This window comes from Hyaloscypha bicolor, assembly GCF_002865645.1.
Source record: "Hyaloscypha bicolor E unplaced genomic scaffold K444scaffold_53, whole genome shotgun sequence".
Classification (NCBI taxonomy): Eukaryota; Fungi; Ascomycota; class Leotiomycetes; order Helotiales; family Hyaloscyphaceae; genus Hyaloscypha; species Hyaloscypha bicolor.
The window spans coordinates 2101642-2116773 of record NW_020194555.1 but is presented as its reverse complement, the minus strand read 5'-3'; the positions used below and the strand labels follow the sequence as shown (position 1 = coordinate 2116773).

At 49.2% G+C, this 15132-nt stretch overlaps 7 protein-coding genes across 7 annotated transcripts; 2 read left to right on the top strand and 5 right to left on the bottom strand.

Moving 5' to 3' along the window:
* Positions 1–301: 301 nt before the first annotated feature.
* K444DRAFT_345695 (uncharacterized protein) lies at positions 302–2902 on the bottom strand. The gene is made up of 5 exons (XM_024872064.1): positions 2697–2902; positions 2265–2639; positions 1083–2218; positions 370–1011; positions 302–313 (listed from the first exon to the last, which is right to left on the bottom strand). Exons 1-4 carry the CDS (start codon positions 2785–2787, stop codon positions 553–555), a joined length of 2061 nt encoding a protein of 686 aa, XP_024739486.1. The 5' UTR covers positions 2788–2902; the 3' UTR covers positions 302–313; positions 370–552.
* Positions 2903–3377: 475 nt separating this feature from the next.
* On the top strand, positions 3378–4462 carry K444DRAFT_345545 (uncharacterized protein). Its single transcript, XM_024872062.1, has 2 exons — positions 3378–4119; positions 4187–4462. Exons 1-2 carry the CDS (start codon positions 3703–3705, stop codon positions 4322–4324), a joined length of 555 nt encoding a protein of 184 aa, XP_024739485.1. The 5' UTR covers positions 3378–3702; the 3' UTR covers positions 4325–4462.
* On the top strand, positions 4450–4704 carry K444DRAFT_610626 (uncharacterized protein). Its single transcript, XM_024879785.1, has 2 exons — positions 4450–4613; positions 4683–4704. The coding sequence occupies exon 1, from the start codon at positions 4456–4458 to the stop codon at positions 4609–4611; it is 156 nt and encodes a 51-aa protein (XP_024739484.1). The 5' UTR covers positions 4450–4455; the 3' UTR covers positions 4612–4613; positions 4683–4704.
* Positions 4705–4731: 27 nt separating this feature from the next.
* K444DRAFT_627492 (iron reductase domain protein) lies at positions 4732–5275 on the bottom strand (the record flags this gene model as incomplete). Its single annotated transcript, XM_024882805.1, has 2 exons — positions 4732–4967; positions 5065–5275. The coding sequence occupies 2 exons, from the start codon at positions 5273–5275 to the stop codon at positions 4732–4734; spliced, it is 447 nt and encodes a 148-aa protein (XP_024739483.1).
* A 1163-nt stretch (positions 5276–6438) lies between these two features.
* Positions 6439–11391, bottom strand: K444DRAFT_524744 (sulphite reductase hemo protein, beta subunit; the record flags this gene model as incomplete). The annotated part of the gene is made up of 5 exons (XM_024874376.1): positions 6439–6468; positions 6521–8217; positions 8372–11066; positions 11117–11265; positions 11346–11391. 5 exons carry the CDS (start codon positions 11389–11391, stop codon positions 6439–6441), a joined length of 4617 nt encoding a protein of 1538 aa, XP_024739482.1.
* A 988-nt stretch (positions 11392–12379) lies between these two features.
* On the bottom strand, positions 12380–13454 carry K444DRAFT_524075 (DUF1753-domain-containing protein; the record flags this gene model as incomplete). Its single annotated transcript, XM_024874332.1, has 2 exons — positions 12380–13324; positions 13413–13454. 2 exons carry the CDS (start codon positions 13452–13454, stop codon positions 12380–12382), a joined length of 987 nt encoding a protein of 328 aa, XP_024739481.1.
* Positions 13455–13749: 295 nt separating this feature from the next.
* K444DRAFT_585803 (ras-domain-containing protein) lies at positions 13750–15082 on the bottom strand. The gene is made up of 6 exons (XM_024877943.1): positions 14889–15082; positions 14808–14833; positions 14665–14753; positions 14483–14612; positions 14151–14429; positions 13750–14095 (listed from the first exon to the last, which is right to left on the bottom strand). The coding sequence occupies exons 1-6, from the start codon at positions 14933–14935 to the stop codon at positions 14040–14042; spliced, it is 627 nt and encodes a 208-aa protein (XP_024739480.1). The 5' UTR covers positions 14936–15082; the 3' UTR covers positions 13750–14039.
* Between the last annotated feature and the right edge of the window lie 50 nt (positions 15083–15132).

Below are 15132 nucleotides of genomic sequence, written 5' to 3'. Positions count from 1 at the left end.
CCTTCGCGTTACAGGTACTTGGTTATTTCAAAATCCCCCATCAGGCCAAAACTCAAGAAAATTTCAAAGTTCAGTCAAACACCTCCAAACCACGTCAACCTCGATAAAGTCATACTGGATCTGCTGCAACAAACTCAAAGATGAGTTCCCACCAAAATTTCACTCTCTCGGTGTGATACGGGTGTCAGGTGGGGGCACAATGCTGAGCCGATTGACAACACCGATGTGGACGTCGTGGTGTTCTCTGGCATCCTTATTAATGTGAGACTTGTTCCCGGAATGATTTGGCGGTCTCGCAGATTGAATCCAATTCCTGAACACATTAACATTATAATTTGAGCAGCGGTAGGGTTGTCGTGTTATGCTTACTCGTAACAAAAGATGGATCCGTAAGTAATCTTACCAGTTAATGTCCTCACCTATTCATTCTGTTTGACCGCTACTCAACCCTAAAAGTCTAAAGGTACCAAAATGCATCGCAGGATGTCAGGACGTGCATACTCATCCATGCTTGTTTCAAGTAGCATGTCTATTAACACTTGAACTACATTTCTAGAGCAGAATTGGCGGACAACTTGAATCACAGAGTTGTGACATACATTGAATAGAAATGGCCTGCCGTTTCCAATGGACATAGAGCACCGTTTGGGGGTCACCCACGCCACGTGTAGCCGTCACTTCAGCACCTTCTGGGATATCTTCTAGGGAGATAGCATTGTTGCCGTCATTACTAAGCTTTGGCTGTTCTGTAGACTCCAGAAACCCAATCTGCACCCATGGTGTGGTGCCCCGCTCATCACCAGCACTTTGGGCAATATCGAAAGATACCGTGGCGTACAAGTCATGGAAAGTAACTGTGAAGGACTGACCTCTTTCTGCGAGTCGTCGGCATATATGTTTGCCGGGGCGCAGTGTTTCGTATTCTTGAAAGATATTCGGCACTGGGATTGGGAATAGTGAGGGTGCAGGGACTAGGACAGTACAAGAAGATGACCGGGAAGGAATCGGTATCTATGTTTCAAATATTTGTTATGTGTTCTGAGGGCTTTTATAAGAAACACGATAAAACGAAGCTAACTTACCTCAAGTGATCCTGGGGCTGGCGGGTACTCAGAATGGCTCGGACCTAGCCCTCTCCCTGTTGGAACAGTGGCAGTCATATTTGGGCTGGGGATTGGCTGAGACCAAGTTGCCTTGTCGACAGTAGAGCAGGACCAATGCGCGGATATACCAACAGAACTCTCGATCGGATCAGGCTGACGTTTCATATTCTTTGAGGCGAGTCTAATTTGAGAGTCTAGGGCCGTACTGAACTGCTCAACCACATTCTTCAAGGCCGGAATCTGACTTGGGGGAACATGTAGCCAATCAGGCAAAATCCATCTCTCGTTCATCTTTCCAAATGTTCTTGGTAGCTGGAATTGGCCGTGGATCCTGAAAAAGAGGTCGCATAAGTAGCAGGCGCTCTTGTTGGTACATATTACCCTCGGTCTTACGTGTGCAGGACGTGATTCATAGTAAAAAAGCAGCTTGATTTCGGCGTGAAGTTTGATGCCAGCTCTCTCACCATTCAAGCGATTAGTCAGCGCGGCGTCGACTGCAGATTTCGAGCCTGGGAATCGGTGTAATAATTTTGAAGTTTTGTGTGATTGGAGTAAATGGTCGACCAGGGGAAGGGCGGACTCGGGTTTAGATGGTACCCTGACATTTTCTGGAACACAGATTTGAAAACTCTCAACTCGGATCTTTCGAAATATTCGACATCTTTTTCTTCTTGCTGCTAGCACAAGTTCTGAGGCCGCCTTGTAATATTGCCCAAGCTTGGCCACGGAATCTCCGAGAGAAGCCAATTTCGACGAGCTAAATTTCGAGGACTTATTCAGAGCGGCTGAGAATCCGGAGGACTGATTCAAGCTGTGAGCCAGTCTCGTTACTTCCTCTATCATTTCGTATGCCGTAGGTTTGTCGAGAGGTTGTGGTGTCTGTTTTAATCTTCGGTAAGCTTCAACTAGAGCTGTGACCTTTTCCCGTAGCGCTATCATCCTGAGCTCTTCAATTTCGGTTATAGAACTGTCGTAGAGAGTTTGGTGTAGCAGCGTGATGGGGGATGCTTCAATTTGGTGTTTCCTACCCAACCGCAATCGTGTACAAATACGGAAGAAGTCTAGTATGACGACTCGTCGAAAAAGGCTTTCTATATCATGTATTTCCGATTGCTCTAATAGGCGTCAGACATAATCATAGCTTGCTTAGGTTGAGCCTACCAAGTCTTGAAACTTGCTCTAGTGTCTCGCTGATCTGAACTAATCCTTCTTTGAGGTGCACGACACTGTCACCATTGACAGCTATGCGAATGGTCATTCCTTGACCGTCTTCATCCTCCTCAATGGCAATTGCGACTACCGCTTTGGAATTCTTGCGGCGAGAGGCCAGGAATGCTAAATTGCTCACGATCTCTCCCTCTTGTTCAATAGTCAGGCATGATGCTCTCCCAGGTCGGGGGATTAATTCATGCTCCTTGGTGCCTTCCCGTACCCCACCTAGCATAGCGAGAAGGGTAATCTTCTGCAGTATATGTTCTCTGGTGACATTGCTTCCCCACATTCTGCTTTGTGAGAAGGATATTTCATAGGACGTATCTTTTTTGTCGTGAGTCAGTTAAAGCCGTTAATGTTTACAGGTGATTTCTACTGTACTTTCGATATGTTGTCGCGATAGGATTCTCGACAAACCTACCCCGCCTTGTGTAACCTTGCTCTTTTTTGCGAAACCCTTCGTATTCGGCATGCTCGCTTTGAACTTATGGTCAGGAGCTGTATCCTTCCAGTAGATCGTTCTATATGGAATCTTTGATGCTTTGTAGCTTATTTTCTAAATTAAGACCATTGAGTTAAAATTTCAGTTTATTGATGCCAGGAAGATTTCAAGAGGTAATCATGAGATTGGGCGTGTTCAGAACAGAGATGGCGCTGCACAGCCACAAACCGAAGCTCTATCCTTAGCCTTGTCGCGTCCACAGGATCAACACCCTCGACGCTCTAACAACACCTGAACAACATGTCTCAACCAGCTCATCAAGATGAACTCTCCTTGATAAGCTCACTCAAAGACCCTTAGAGAATCAACGAATTTGCTTAGCTGAGCCCCCTTCACACCGTCCTCTGCGAGCTCAAAGATCGTACGGACGATTCAATATCGCTTCTCAGCTGCATACCAGCTATCCATGACTTCAAATGTAGCTTGGCTAGGAGTAGCTCTCAGCCTTGTACAAGAAGGTCACGACGCACATCGGATTGATCAATCAAGCCACGGCAAACCTTAAATGGACGCGGTTGGAACGATGATATCGAAGATATTTGAGCTTCTGTAGTCGGGTGTGCGAGACGACGAACGGAAAGCGTAGACAATCGTGAGCGCATACGAAACAGACAATAGGCAGACTTCAGGACCTCTTGAGGCGGAACTGCAGACGGAGGCCATACCAATCCAAACACCTTCAAGAGCATCGAGGCAACATTAGAGAACTCTTCAGCAGCTCCCTTCAGGAGCATGGCCAGCCTTTCGATCTTCGACGTCTCCCTCAGCGAACTCGAATTCTACATTATATTTGCCATGAACAAGCAAGCGCGCTACACCGACTAAGAATCGGTCTACTTTTCGGACACAACGAGCAAGTAGCACAGGATCGATACTGAAGGGCAAATGGAAAATAGCATGGTTTCTAGGCCTGGCAGGAAGCAGCGTCTCTCGCCCATCTCAATTCGAAGAAGTGGACTACGATGTTCTGGCGGCGGAAGGGCGACTACGCCACAATCTCACCTTTCCACCCCCCTCGTCTCACGACTCTCTGCCTCCCACTCAACCCTAACAACCTCCCACAATTACCCAACAACAGGCCTCCACCACCGCCCTGATCCTCCTTCAGGGCATCTAATTCTACACCCCCCAACTCCTCGACATCCCCACCATCACCGCAGCCGCAAACTCCCACTCCATCCCGGTAATCTGGGAACTCGCCCTCACGGTCGGCAACGTGGCTTTTCCCTGCGCATCTGGAACTATAAATACCTGGATTCTGACCCCGGAACTGGTGCTGTCATTTCGTCTACGAGAAATATGGTCAAGCCGGGCACTTTGCTTCCCTCCTCTCTTTCCCCACCTTAATACCTCTGCTGATCCAACGTAGTGTTCAAAATGTAACGACATAGATACACCAACTTGCGAGGCGTGCGAGCACAACAAGTGTAAATCATGCATGACAGTTGATTATCTTCCGCCTTACATTCGACCTCCGTCGCCTGTGAACCAATCTGAATTCTTTTAAAGGGGTAAGCGCACAGTATCGCTTGCGGGGGAGAGACAGATCTGCATAGAGATTTGCGATGCTATCGTCAGCTTGGTTGAAAGCAAAGGCGCTTCATACAGACCTCCGAGAAATATGGTAGAATGGCTCCAATGTGGATTATGCAATGGTGTGAAGAATTTGACACGCTGGTATTCAGAGTGTTACTGACGTCAAACATTTGCCTGGTTTTGATGACATCCTACGAACTGAACTCCAAAAATATCAACGCGGCAGGAAGGACATTTGGAGCTGCGGTTAGACCTTGAATGTAAGTCATATGGAAGGAATATTTGAAGAGGAAGGTCAGATTTTGTGATGCTTAAATTAAGATTGCTAGAGACCCACGTGTTGAAATTCGGGCTGCGTGCGGCGTTCAAATCGTGGCTTCATTTGCCAAATGCCTGGTGAACGTTGAAAGCAGAGGCGTTGTTTGGTGGAGTCGTGACTGCAGATGTTCCTTGAGCCCAGGCAAATTGAACTATTCCGGTGCCATTGATTACAGCCTGCTCGCCGTCGTTGCCTTGGTAGGATGTGCAGCCGCTGCATTTGGCAATCATGGTCCAGTGAGTGCTGTTTACCATTGTGCCTTTCAAGAGAGTGTACAGTACTCTGCGTCGTAGGCCTGTGGAAGACTCAACCCACCGAAAACGTCAGAATGCCCAATGAATGCTGAGGGGTTTCATACAATGCAAAGCGCGAGGAGGCCACTGTGGTCTTACCATTTGCCCATGCTACTGTGAGCGGATTCCACACCATTGTCCCTCCCCAGGCGAATCCAGCCCATGTTGTGTTTGACACCGGTGCTGTAATTGATATGATGGCATCATAAGGGTCCGAGACGTTCATGGGGAGCGCAACGCCGAAAGCAATTCCCGTGTAGCCACTTGTATATGCCGAGAAGGTGATTCCGGTTAAGAAATCATGGACCATTTTGGAGTCTGCTTGCGCACAGTGGCACATACCGTGCGAAGTGCCACAGCACCACATACTGGCTGGTTAACACGCATGATTCCCTAGTCGTGCGAGAGCACACGGCAAGAATTTGGATTCCACTGCTCCAATGCAGGAGGTTGTCCCACTCCCTTTATAAAAGTCGCCGCACTTGCCGGCGTCCGGATACTGTCACTTTTTGACAGGCCATGTTTTAATTTTCTTAATCTCCATTCCTGCCGCAGTTCCGGTTTTCCCCTAGTATATATAGAAGAACCGTGGATCGCAGAGAAGAGTGCGGCGACTGGCCAATGTTTTCTATTGATTTTTGGCAACATACGGCGGAGGCGGCTGGGAGATGACCTGGTATACTTGGCCCTCATAGGCAGAAAATGCCAATGAGCCTCGGCCACGGGACCAGAGATTCTTTCCCTTAGATTATATTGTAATTTTGGCTATACCACGCAAGGGGTAAGATGGTTGAGGGCTAATTAGAAGAAATAGACCACGAATCGTTTTAAAATAAATTGGAAGTGTGGTTGTTACCCAAGATTCTGACATGGTATCTCTTGAGAAGGCCAGATGTAGGTCTCAGCAGTTTATTGCCGCCTAGGATAATTCCCCCCTTTGGTGACGAATCTGATAAACATGAGAATTAGGCTATTGTGTTTGCCGTTCGCTTGATTCGAAAAGGGCCAGGGTAAACATGACACAACTTTTGATGACTATAGTTGACGAAGTATGTAGAGCTCGCGCTGGCGGCCATATACCTCGACACTGAGAGGCTCCCCAAAGTCTTGGATGCCACCTAGATACCGAGGAAGGCCAAGGTTGAAGATGTGGGATAGAACACAACTTGTTCATTGAGTGATGCGATGCAAGCAAAAAAGTATCAAGTCAAGAGACGTAGGAAATCGGCCCACTTCTTACAAGTTCTCTCTCGATTCCCATGCTTGCGAGTCACATTTACCAATGTCGGTGCCATTGAAACCGGGGAGGACTGAGGTTTTCATCGACTTTTCTATGATACAACGCAATGCTTGATAAACCGCCTAGCTATGCGATTCGGGGAAAAATCGAAAGATCAGTGCCGAATGTATCCCCGGGAATGACCGTTGAACGCCCTGGAAGAAAATGCAGATGCAGATACTATTTTGCTACAATCATTCTTCGTCGGACTCTTCCTCGGCCACCTACGATTCGTTAGAAATGATACGGAAAACGTCAGAAAACAAGGCAACTCACATCATCATGGAAAGTTTTTCCCTCGGTTGTCTCCTTGATCATGCCAATACGGATGACAAAATCACCAAAGTGCTCTCCCTGCTTTCGTTCTTGCGAATATCGTTTCAAGAGAGGTCTCATGATCTCTAAGATCTCGTCCTCCTTGATACTGCTGCGGTATAACTTGTTCAAGCGCTGGCCATGATAGCCTCCGCCCAGATACATGTTATAGGCACCGTAAGCCTTGCCAACAAAAGCCACTTCGGCCAACCAAGGTCGAGCACATCCATTGGGACATCCTGTCATTCGCATGACGATCGAGTCTTGTCTCATACCGTTCTCTTCGATGACACCCTCGAGCTTAGTGATCAACTCTGGTAGATATCGCTCACTCTCAGCCATGGCAAGACCACAGGTCGGGAATGCAACACAAGCGGAAGATGAAAGACGAAGACCAGAGAACTCAACGTTATCGAGCTTGTACCTGGCCATCATCTTCTTCATTGCAGGCATATCCTCATCAGCGACATTGCTGAGGATTAAATGCTGGTTACCAGTCAAGCGGAATTCGCCCTTGTGGACCTTGGCAATCTCCCTCAAACCCGACTTCATGGGGAACTCGGCTGTATCTTCGATGCGTCCGTTTTCGATGAAGAACGTGAAGTGGTTCATTCCAGTCTCATCTTTCTGCCACCCAAAAGTGTCAATATTACTTTGAAACTTGAACGGCTTTGCCTTCTCGAACTTCTTGCCCCAAAGCTCCTCAACCTTGCCCCGGAAAACATCGACACCCATGTCGTCTATGGTGTACTTTAGCCGAGCGTGCTTACGGTTCTTGCGATCACCATGATCACGCTGAACCAGCATGACCTTCTCGCAGGCAATGTGAACCTCATCCTTCGAGACATATCCAAGGGTACTACCGGTTCGTGGATACGTCTTCTTGTTGTTGTGAGTTACACCCATACCACCTCCAGCAAGAAGGTTGAAACCGGATAAGCGACCATCCTTACCCTTGATCGCAATGAGACCGATATCGTGTGCGTAGACATCAGTATCGTTGTGGGGTGGAATGGCAATTGTAACCTTGAACTTCCTGGGCAGATATGTCGGACCGTAGAGAGGCTCGAAATCCTGCACAGCATCGCCAGCAATCTGAATCTTCTCGTCGTTCTCATCCTTGAGCCAGATCTCGTGATATGCTGTGGTAGATGGGAGAAGGTGATCAGAGATCTTCTGCGAGCATGCATAAACATCCCTATGATACTTTGATGCTGTTGGCAAACTACTGCACATGACATTTCGGTTGACGTCACCACAAGCGGCAATGGTGGTCATCAATGCCTTATTGATACCCCGCATGGCGGACTTGAGCTTTCCTTTAACGACTCCATGGAATTGGAAGGTTTGGCGGGTTGTCAGCTTCATCGTCTCGTTTCCGAAACTATTGCTGACATCGTCCATCTGGATCCATTGCTTTGGAGTTGCAACACCACCAGGTAACCTGCATCGAATCATGAACGAGTAAGCAGGTTCAAGTCCCTGCGCCTTCCGCTCGTCTCGAAGATCGCGGTCATCTTGCATATAGGTACCGTGGAATTTGGTGAGTTGCTGATCAGAAGCTGAGATAGCGCCAGTTGAAGGATCAGCAAGGCCTTCCTCGATTGTTCCACGCAGATAGTTGGATGCAAGCTTGATATCCTCATTTGTGATTGGAGCTGAAATATGTGTTAGTGGTAGAACTAGTGTCATTGATGATATGTCATTGATGAAAATCATGATGGCCAAAAGAAATCCGGTAATCTGGTGGTTAGCTGAAGCTCCCTGAGGAGCTCAGCAGGTCGCACCCCTCAAAAAGAAAACTCTACTTACGCGGCTCTTCTGGAAGTCCCTCGACCTTATCAACGCCTAGAGCTTGCCAGATTAGAGGCTCCCAGTTTTGGTAGCCGGTCTGGAATCCATCGGGATCTTGATCGTCACCCAGGCCAATTTCTGCTAGACGCTTCCCACCAAGATTTGTCAGTATGCGGTCCAGATCCTTCCCAGGTTTGTTGTAATAGTGTTTGTCTTCCTTTCTAGGCCAGTAGTGGCTGTCGCCGAGTGCGAAGACAGAGAAGTTGACCGAGGCGAGATCCAGTTCTGTGTTGTCTTTGATAGCATCCCAGAAGGCGCGACCATTCTGCGGGAACTCTCCCTGGCCGGCGGTGCTGGAGAGAAAGACGATGTTCTCTTCACTTGGAAGATCCTCCAGTGGGTAGTCTTCCATCGCCATGACAATCGTCTTTAGACCACGAGCCTTTCCTCTGTTGCCAAGACGCTTTGCCAGCGACTCCGCATTGCCGTTATCTGAAGCGAACAAGATTGTGAGAGGCGCGCCAAACATGCCTTCGAGGAGCTGCGCGTACGCATCCTTTGCCTTTCGCTTTTGAAGTGCTCTGACCTCGGAACCATAGTCTTGCGAAAGATTGGAAGAGAATTCAGGATGCCTCTTCATGAGTTGTGTGAGGTGATTGTCACGTGCCAAGAATTCCTTCAGTTCGTTCTTGATCCGCTCGGAATCCAATGAAAAGTTTGGCCCTCCTTGCTCCTCATTCCGGGGACTCCATCTATACAAGGGCCAGTAACCGAGATCTACAGCCTTCTTGGTCTCCTGCAGGACCGTCAGGGGGGAGTCGGTCTCTTTGAAGTAAGGCAAATAAGCTAGGATGACCGAGGGGCCGTCAAATTGGTCTGCTTCGATCATAGCTTGTAATACCTGGGTATACGAGCTGTAGACAGCAACTGAAGCAACATACGCATTGCCATAGTTCATCGCATAGAGGCCGATGTCCTTCTTTCTTCGGGCAGCGTCGCCTGCTGCTCGTTCTGAATATGGAGTCGAGTCGATGATGAGCATGTTAACATTTTCTCCAGATGCAATAACATGATGGACGCCAGAGTTGCCAAGGTCAAAAGCCCAAGCATCGGAGCCTACGAGCCACGGCGATTCTTTTCGGAAGAGGCCTTTCTTTGAAAGTAGGTTTCTAGATAACGGCGACCCATCCGTCTCAAGTCGTGCAATAATATCATCGGCCAATTGATCCGATTTCTTATCATCATCCACACTTGCCACCCATTTCGATAGCCATGATTTCGGGGCTTCTGTGATGAATGCGTTCGACGTAGATGCTTGTTGGACCTCGCTAACAAAACGTTGGCGATGTTCCTTTCTGGCCAAGAGAGATCCGAAGCCAAACTCAGGATTAGATGCAACTGTGGTAGAAATACCAGCATTTTGAGATCCAATAACATTTGCGAGATACAATTTTTCCCCGAAAATCTGGTCCAAAATCTTCATGTATGCGGATTCGACTTTGGGCTGCGAGAGGTCATATCCGCCCAGTGATTCGGTTGGCCCATTAGGGTTGCCAACTTCAAGATTCTGGATAGGCTTGTCAGATTTCAGATTTTGGAATACACCACGCAAAGCTTGTCGAACTGTTTCTGGAGCAATGTATCCTAGCTGATGTCCCACGATCGTCTCGACACCTCCACCCGGTCCAGACTTGAGAGTAGTGAGTAGGTCTAAAAGGAGAGGCCCCCATTTCGTGGTCTTTCTTCTAATTTGCTCAAGAACTGCTATCCTCTTGATTGACTTAGGGATGGCTTCGATAAGCTTGGATCCAAGCCAGGGTCGATACAAACGCGCGGTAATAACTCCGGATTTTGCGTATATATCGCTGGATTTGGCCGCATCGATAGCTTGTGCAAATGTACCAACATCGGAACCAAAAATAAAGAGAGCATCCTCAGCATTGGCTGGGCCGGAATACTGGAAGGGCGTGTACTCTCTTCCCAGCCCTTCCTTAAACTGGTACCAGATGGCAGTAACGAAATCGTAAATATCATCCGATGTGACAGGTCGCACACCGGAGAGTTCAACCGTAGTCGCAGAGGATACGCTGGCCTTGCTATCCACGCTGCTTTCCCGTCCGGACTTCGAGGACCCTACCGAGGAAGCTTTCGATGGAGTGAGCGGTTCACTGGGCAATACAGGTGTCGACTCAACCCCTTCCATGGCGCCGGGAAGGGCCTGGATAGGAGTACTCGTCTCTGGAATGGTGGCAATTCTTCCATCATCGGCATAAATGCTATTTCCGCCAATCTTCCTGCTCTGAAAGGTCTTGACAGCATCCAGGTTGAGAATGGCCTTAACAACCTCCAGGTTTTCAAAGGAAATATGGTTATCCTGTGCTGACGATCCTGCATCGAAGAAATGTATGACGCCTTTGCCAGACTTGATCGCTAGTGCGTGTGCGGTCAAAGCAATATCTTGTGCCTCTTGCAACGTCTCGGACTGCAGGAACGTGAAACCTGAATTCCGGATCGAGGTGATGGAAGAGTAGTCGGGGTAGTGTGCAGGTTGCAGAGACACGTGAATCACAACGGGGAGGTTTGCGAGTCGGTATAGGTGGGGCACCGAGGAGACGAGGATGGAAGAGCTCGTTGTGACGGAAACAAGTCTGCCATTGCGAATTGGCGTGAAGACTGAGAGGAGAGGGTCGGCATTGTGTCTGACGACTTGGACCTAGACAAATATGTTAGTATTTCCAACGCCCGACGGTTGTGTTGACAGACCTCGGGGACACCATCTTCAGCAGCAGCAACAAGACTCCGGTCCTTGCGCCCCGCGTAGCGATGCAGATGCGAAGAGAATTCTGACTCAATTGCTTGAGCCGGTTGGACGGAGACAATGACATCGCTGGCCAAGTAGGCAATTCTTGCCACTATTCAGAAGCAATTGCCGTTAGCAAAGGGTCACGGAGCAGACAAGACAAAGGTCTGGGGAAGATTCAGACAGACTTACCAGCCTCTTCAGGCGTGCGAATCTTTGGTGATGCTGCAGTGGCCATGCTGTCAATGTGGTGATTGTCCCTCTGGTTCGGGTTGGAGGAGGAGGGGGAGGAGGAGGAAGAGGAAGAGAGCAAGAGGAGGAGAGGGAGAAGTCACAGAGTTGTCTGGGCGGCGAGGGAGACGGCCATTGACATTTTTCTGGATTATTTCACCTTGCCATCCTTAGTGCGCTCCGTAGCTGGACTGGGCTGGGCTGGGCTGCGGGGCGTGGTCGGAGTGTGAAGGGAGGAGAAGGGAGGAGAAGGGGGGGTCGACGGCGATGCTTCGGCTGGATGGAGCAAACAAGAGCGAGAGAGAGCGAACGAGCCAACCACAGCGGGTGAACGACCACAACTCCCACGAGTGGGCAAATCTCTGCAGCGGCATTACCAACGCTGCCGGCTGGAACATTCACCCGCTACTTACTCTCAACTTCGTCTGTCTCGCTCCCCCGACCCCCATCCATGATTCCATGCCCAATACCCATGTTGAAAGCTTCCCAAGGGCCAGGGCCCAGGGCCCACGGCAATTGACCCGCCCCACCTGCAGCGAGCACGCCATTTTGCTACAGCGAGGCGTCGCTTGAATACATCGACGCTGACCCCCGACGCCCCGTCCCCTTGCTTCTCCGATCCTGCACCGACCCAGCACCGATCGATCATGTGTGTGTGGTCTGCTGCAGGTCCGGAACAGAACAGGGCAGAACAGAACATCTTCAATTTAGAGTGCTACTTGAAATCCTAGTAGTCCTCTGTAGCCGGGCCCGTCACTGTCACAGGCATGCATGCATGCATTCATCCATTGCGCTTCCACTCTCAGAACTTCGCCGCCAATTACCATCTAAATCATTATGTTATATACTCCTACGCTGCACGTAGGTAGCTCGAGCGTACAGTACACCAAAAAATGCTTGCCTGATTGAAGCAGTCCCTCTGCCTACCCAATAACGCCTATGAACACTCCAAGCGACTGCCTGGCCCCTCTGCCACGCCGACAATTCCCCGTTCCTCATGTCTTGACCATATTCGGAGGGGGAACAGGCGGTCCGGTACCACTTCTTGCTCGCCGCTCTCGTTCCAGCGTTCCTGGTGGTCCACCCGCAGTCTTTGTAGTCTTGAATCGCCCATCTAAACCCTTCGCCCAGGCTTCATCAGCCTGACCACCCAGCCAATAGTTCTCGCCAACCTTCACCATGATCCTCCCCAGCTTTCCCCTCCACCCTGCACCTTCAGGAGACCCGACCGCAAAAGGATTATCCGCTATGGTCTCGGCCGCCCCATCCGTGTGGAGATGCAACTTCGCTGGTGAAGAAGTGTACATGTATTGCCGCAACGCCTGTCTCGCGAAAGCCATCACCACGAAAATGAAATAGACCCGAACCAGGGTTAAGAACACTACGACGACGATGCTCGGAATGCTCTCCTCAATCCCCACACCATGGCCCAAGCTCGGGCTTGATGCAGTGGCTGCTGCAGAGCTGGCAATCGCGTATGCTACTGCTTCTTGTCCGGTTGTTGCTCCAGCGGCAGGAGACGTGATCACATTGACCTCACTGACATTGTGCTGTGAACTCGTGAAGCCTGCTGTGTCGTCGATCATGCTACTCCCTGGTGCGCCACTCGGGATGCGTTGATTCGCGTTGTCTGCGCTGACCGCCAGGAACCATGTTACCGCAAACGCGGAGGTGAAGGCAGTGTTTATTATCGTATCGAGAGCGTAAAACCACGCAAGCGCCAGACATTGAAATGGGCTTTGTTTTCGAATATGTGGCATGAGGAAAGCGACGAGGATGAGCACTCCCACAGAGTAGATGTACATCGAGAGTTGAAGGGGCGAGAGGCGCAAGCCGGTGAGGACGGCCAAGAGCCCGAAGAAGCCTGTTAATTTGTTGAAAACCACGGAGAGCGAGATCATCTCTACTCCTGTTCGCAGACTCATGAAGTAGAGGAATCTCTATAATCGCAGTGAGCATGAGTTGGCAAGTGAACCCGCCTCACAGGGCAGCAGTTCTTATGTGATGTTGGAGAAAGGATTAACATACCCTCGGGCGCGGTACGCGCATGTATCGCGACAGAATTCCCATCTTGAAAATGCTGCAATTCCAACTCTGATTGTAACAGGATGCTGGGTATTGAGGGTTGTCGTCGAGGGAGGGGATGGGGAGGTGTCGTCGTCAGAAACAAAATGGCTGACCGGCAGCTTCGGGAATACTAACCAATGAAATTGTCTGCTTTCTTGGGCATGAAATTCACCTTTTCTCTTCACACAAAAGGGGGAAATTGATACTCTTGGCTATGAATAAGCACAATTTTTGCTTATGTAGAAGGCTGATTGTATAATCCAGAATGGATATGCACAATATTTTGGACTCTTTTAATCTGGTCTTCATCTTATGTATTTTCACGTGAATTGCCATTTATCGATACTCCTGATTTTCTTTCGTAAGTCATCCTCAGCAGCCTTTTCTTCGAGGACCCACTACGATCAACACAGAATGAATAGACGAGCAACCAGTCGATTTTGTTAATATTAACTACATTATTGCGTGCGCCCGCTGCTGGTATCAATCATACAACACCGAATGCTGCCAAAACGCTGAACTATGCTCATATCCCTGAAATTTTCCTATAAAACAAGACGACGAAGTGAATGTTTCTCATTCTGCTTCTCAACAAGCACAACCTTCTTGGTTTGCAGGCGCTGGATTGATGTTGACATCGATCACTACACTCGGGATCAGCATGGCTCCATCCAAGTCTTCGTTCACCGGATGACATACTCTGGTTTCCGGCCGCTGCGGCTCCCTCGGCGCCTTCCATTCCAGGCAGAGCCTGAGCTATCCTCCTGAACAGATTCTTGACGTTATGTCCCACCTTCGCACTCGTTTCGATAAACATCAGGTTGTTCTTCTTCGCCTCCTCTTCTCCCTGCTGTGTTGTGACTTCTCTCTTATCATTCAAATCCGTTTTGTTACCCACTAGAACAATGATCACATCGTTTCCTCGCTCTCCTCTAACGTCATCTACCCATTTCCGCGTGTTCTGGAAAGATTTCGCATCTGAGGGGTCGTTAGGTCAAGACTAATAGCGTTGCGGGTGGGGTTGCCATTACTTGAAATATCATAAACCACCACAGCCACGCTGGAATCTCGAATGTATGATGGAATCAGACTCCGGAACCGTTCTTGACCTGCCGTATCCCATAACTGTAATCGCACAGTTCGATCTTCAAGGTACATGGTCTGCGCAAATCGGTCAGCACCAGCTTCCGTCGCTCTGCCGTGTACCGCTTACTTTTGACAGGAAATCGATGCCTATTGTCGCCTGGTACATGTTGTCGAAGGAGTCGTACATAAAACGGGTGATAAGGGACGTTTTCCCAACTGCATATTCCTATCAGCATCTCCAGACGGGATTCGCATTAGCGTCCTGCATACCACTTTGTTCTCCGAGGAATACCAATCTATACAACAATCAGTATACTCTCCCAAGGATACGAGATCGCGGTCAATGCTGACTTGAACTTCTTCAACGGATTATTGTACGATCCGCCTGCCTGCGCCATTTTGTCGCTATTATTATGGTGGCCCACAAAAAGTCGAGGGAAATGCAAATCTTCAGAAGGGGGCGGTCAAGTATGTACAAAGAATCCGTGATATGTGTGTTGGTTATTGAGGCGCCCTTTTTGGAAATTTCCTGGGTTGTGTCAAGGTCTCGAAGAAAAAGGAGGCCTGCTGGGTGCCAGGATTAATGCTAAGCCTG

Bases quoted from the DNA above. Each gene is read 5' to 3' on its own strand.
- K444DRAFT_610626 (XM_024879785.1), top strand. From the start codon at position 4,456: ATGTGGATTATGCAATGGTGTGAAGAATTTGACACGCTGGTATTCAGA.
- K444DRAFT_585803 (XM_024877943.1), bottom strand. From the start codon at position 14,935: ATGGCGCAGGCAGGCGGATCGTACAATAATCCGTTGAAGAAGTTCAA. The intron at 14,613-14,664 runs GTAAGCGGTACA...CGATTTGCGCAG, and splicing joins GCATCGATTTCCTGTCAAAA to ACCATGTACCTTGAAGATCG. The intron at 14,430-14,482 runs GTAATGGCAACC...ACGACCCCTCAG, and splicing joins GGTGGTTTATGATATTTCAA to ATGCGAAATCTTTCCAGAAC.
- K444DRAFT_345545 (XM_024872062.1), top strand. From the start codon at position 3,703: ATGGAAAATAGCATGGTTTCTAGGCCTGGCAGGAAGCAGCGTCTCTCG. The intron at 4,120-4,186 runs GTCAAGCCGGGC...GATCCAACGTAG, and splicing joins TTTCGTCTACGAGAAATATG to TGTTCAAAATGTAACGACAT.
- K444DRAFT_345695 (XM_024872064.1), bottom strand. From the start codon at position 2,787: ATGCCGAATACGAAGGGTTTCGCAAAAAAGAGCAAGGTTACACAAGGC. The intron at 2,640-2,696 runs GTACAGTAGAAA...ACGACAAAAAAG, and splicing joins ATCGCGACAACATATCGAAA to ATACGTCCTATGAAATATCC. The intron at 2,219-2,264 runs GTAGGCTCAACC...GACGCCTATTAG, and splicing joins AGAGCAAGTTTCAAGACTTG to AGCAATCGGAAATACATGAT.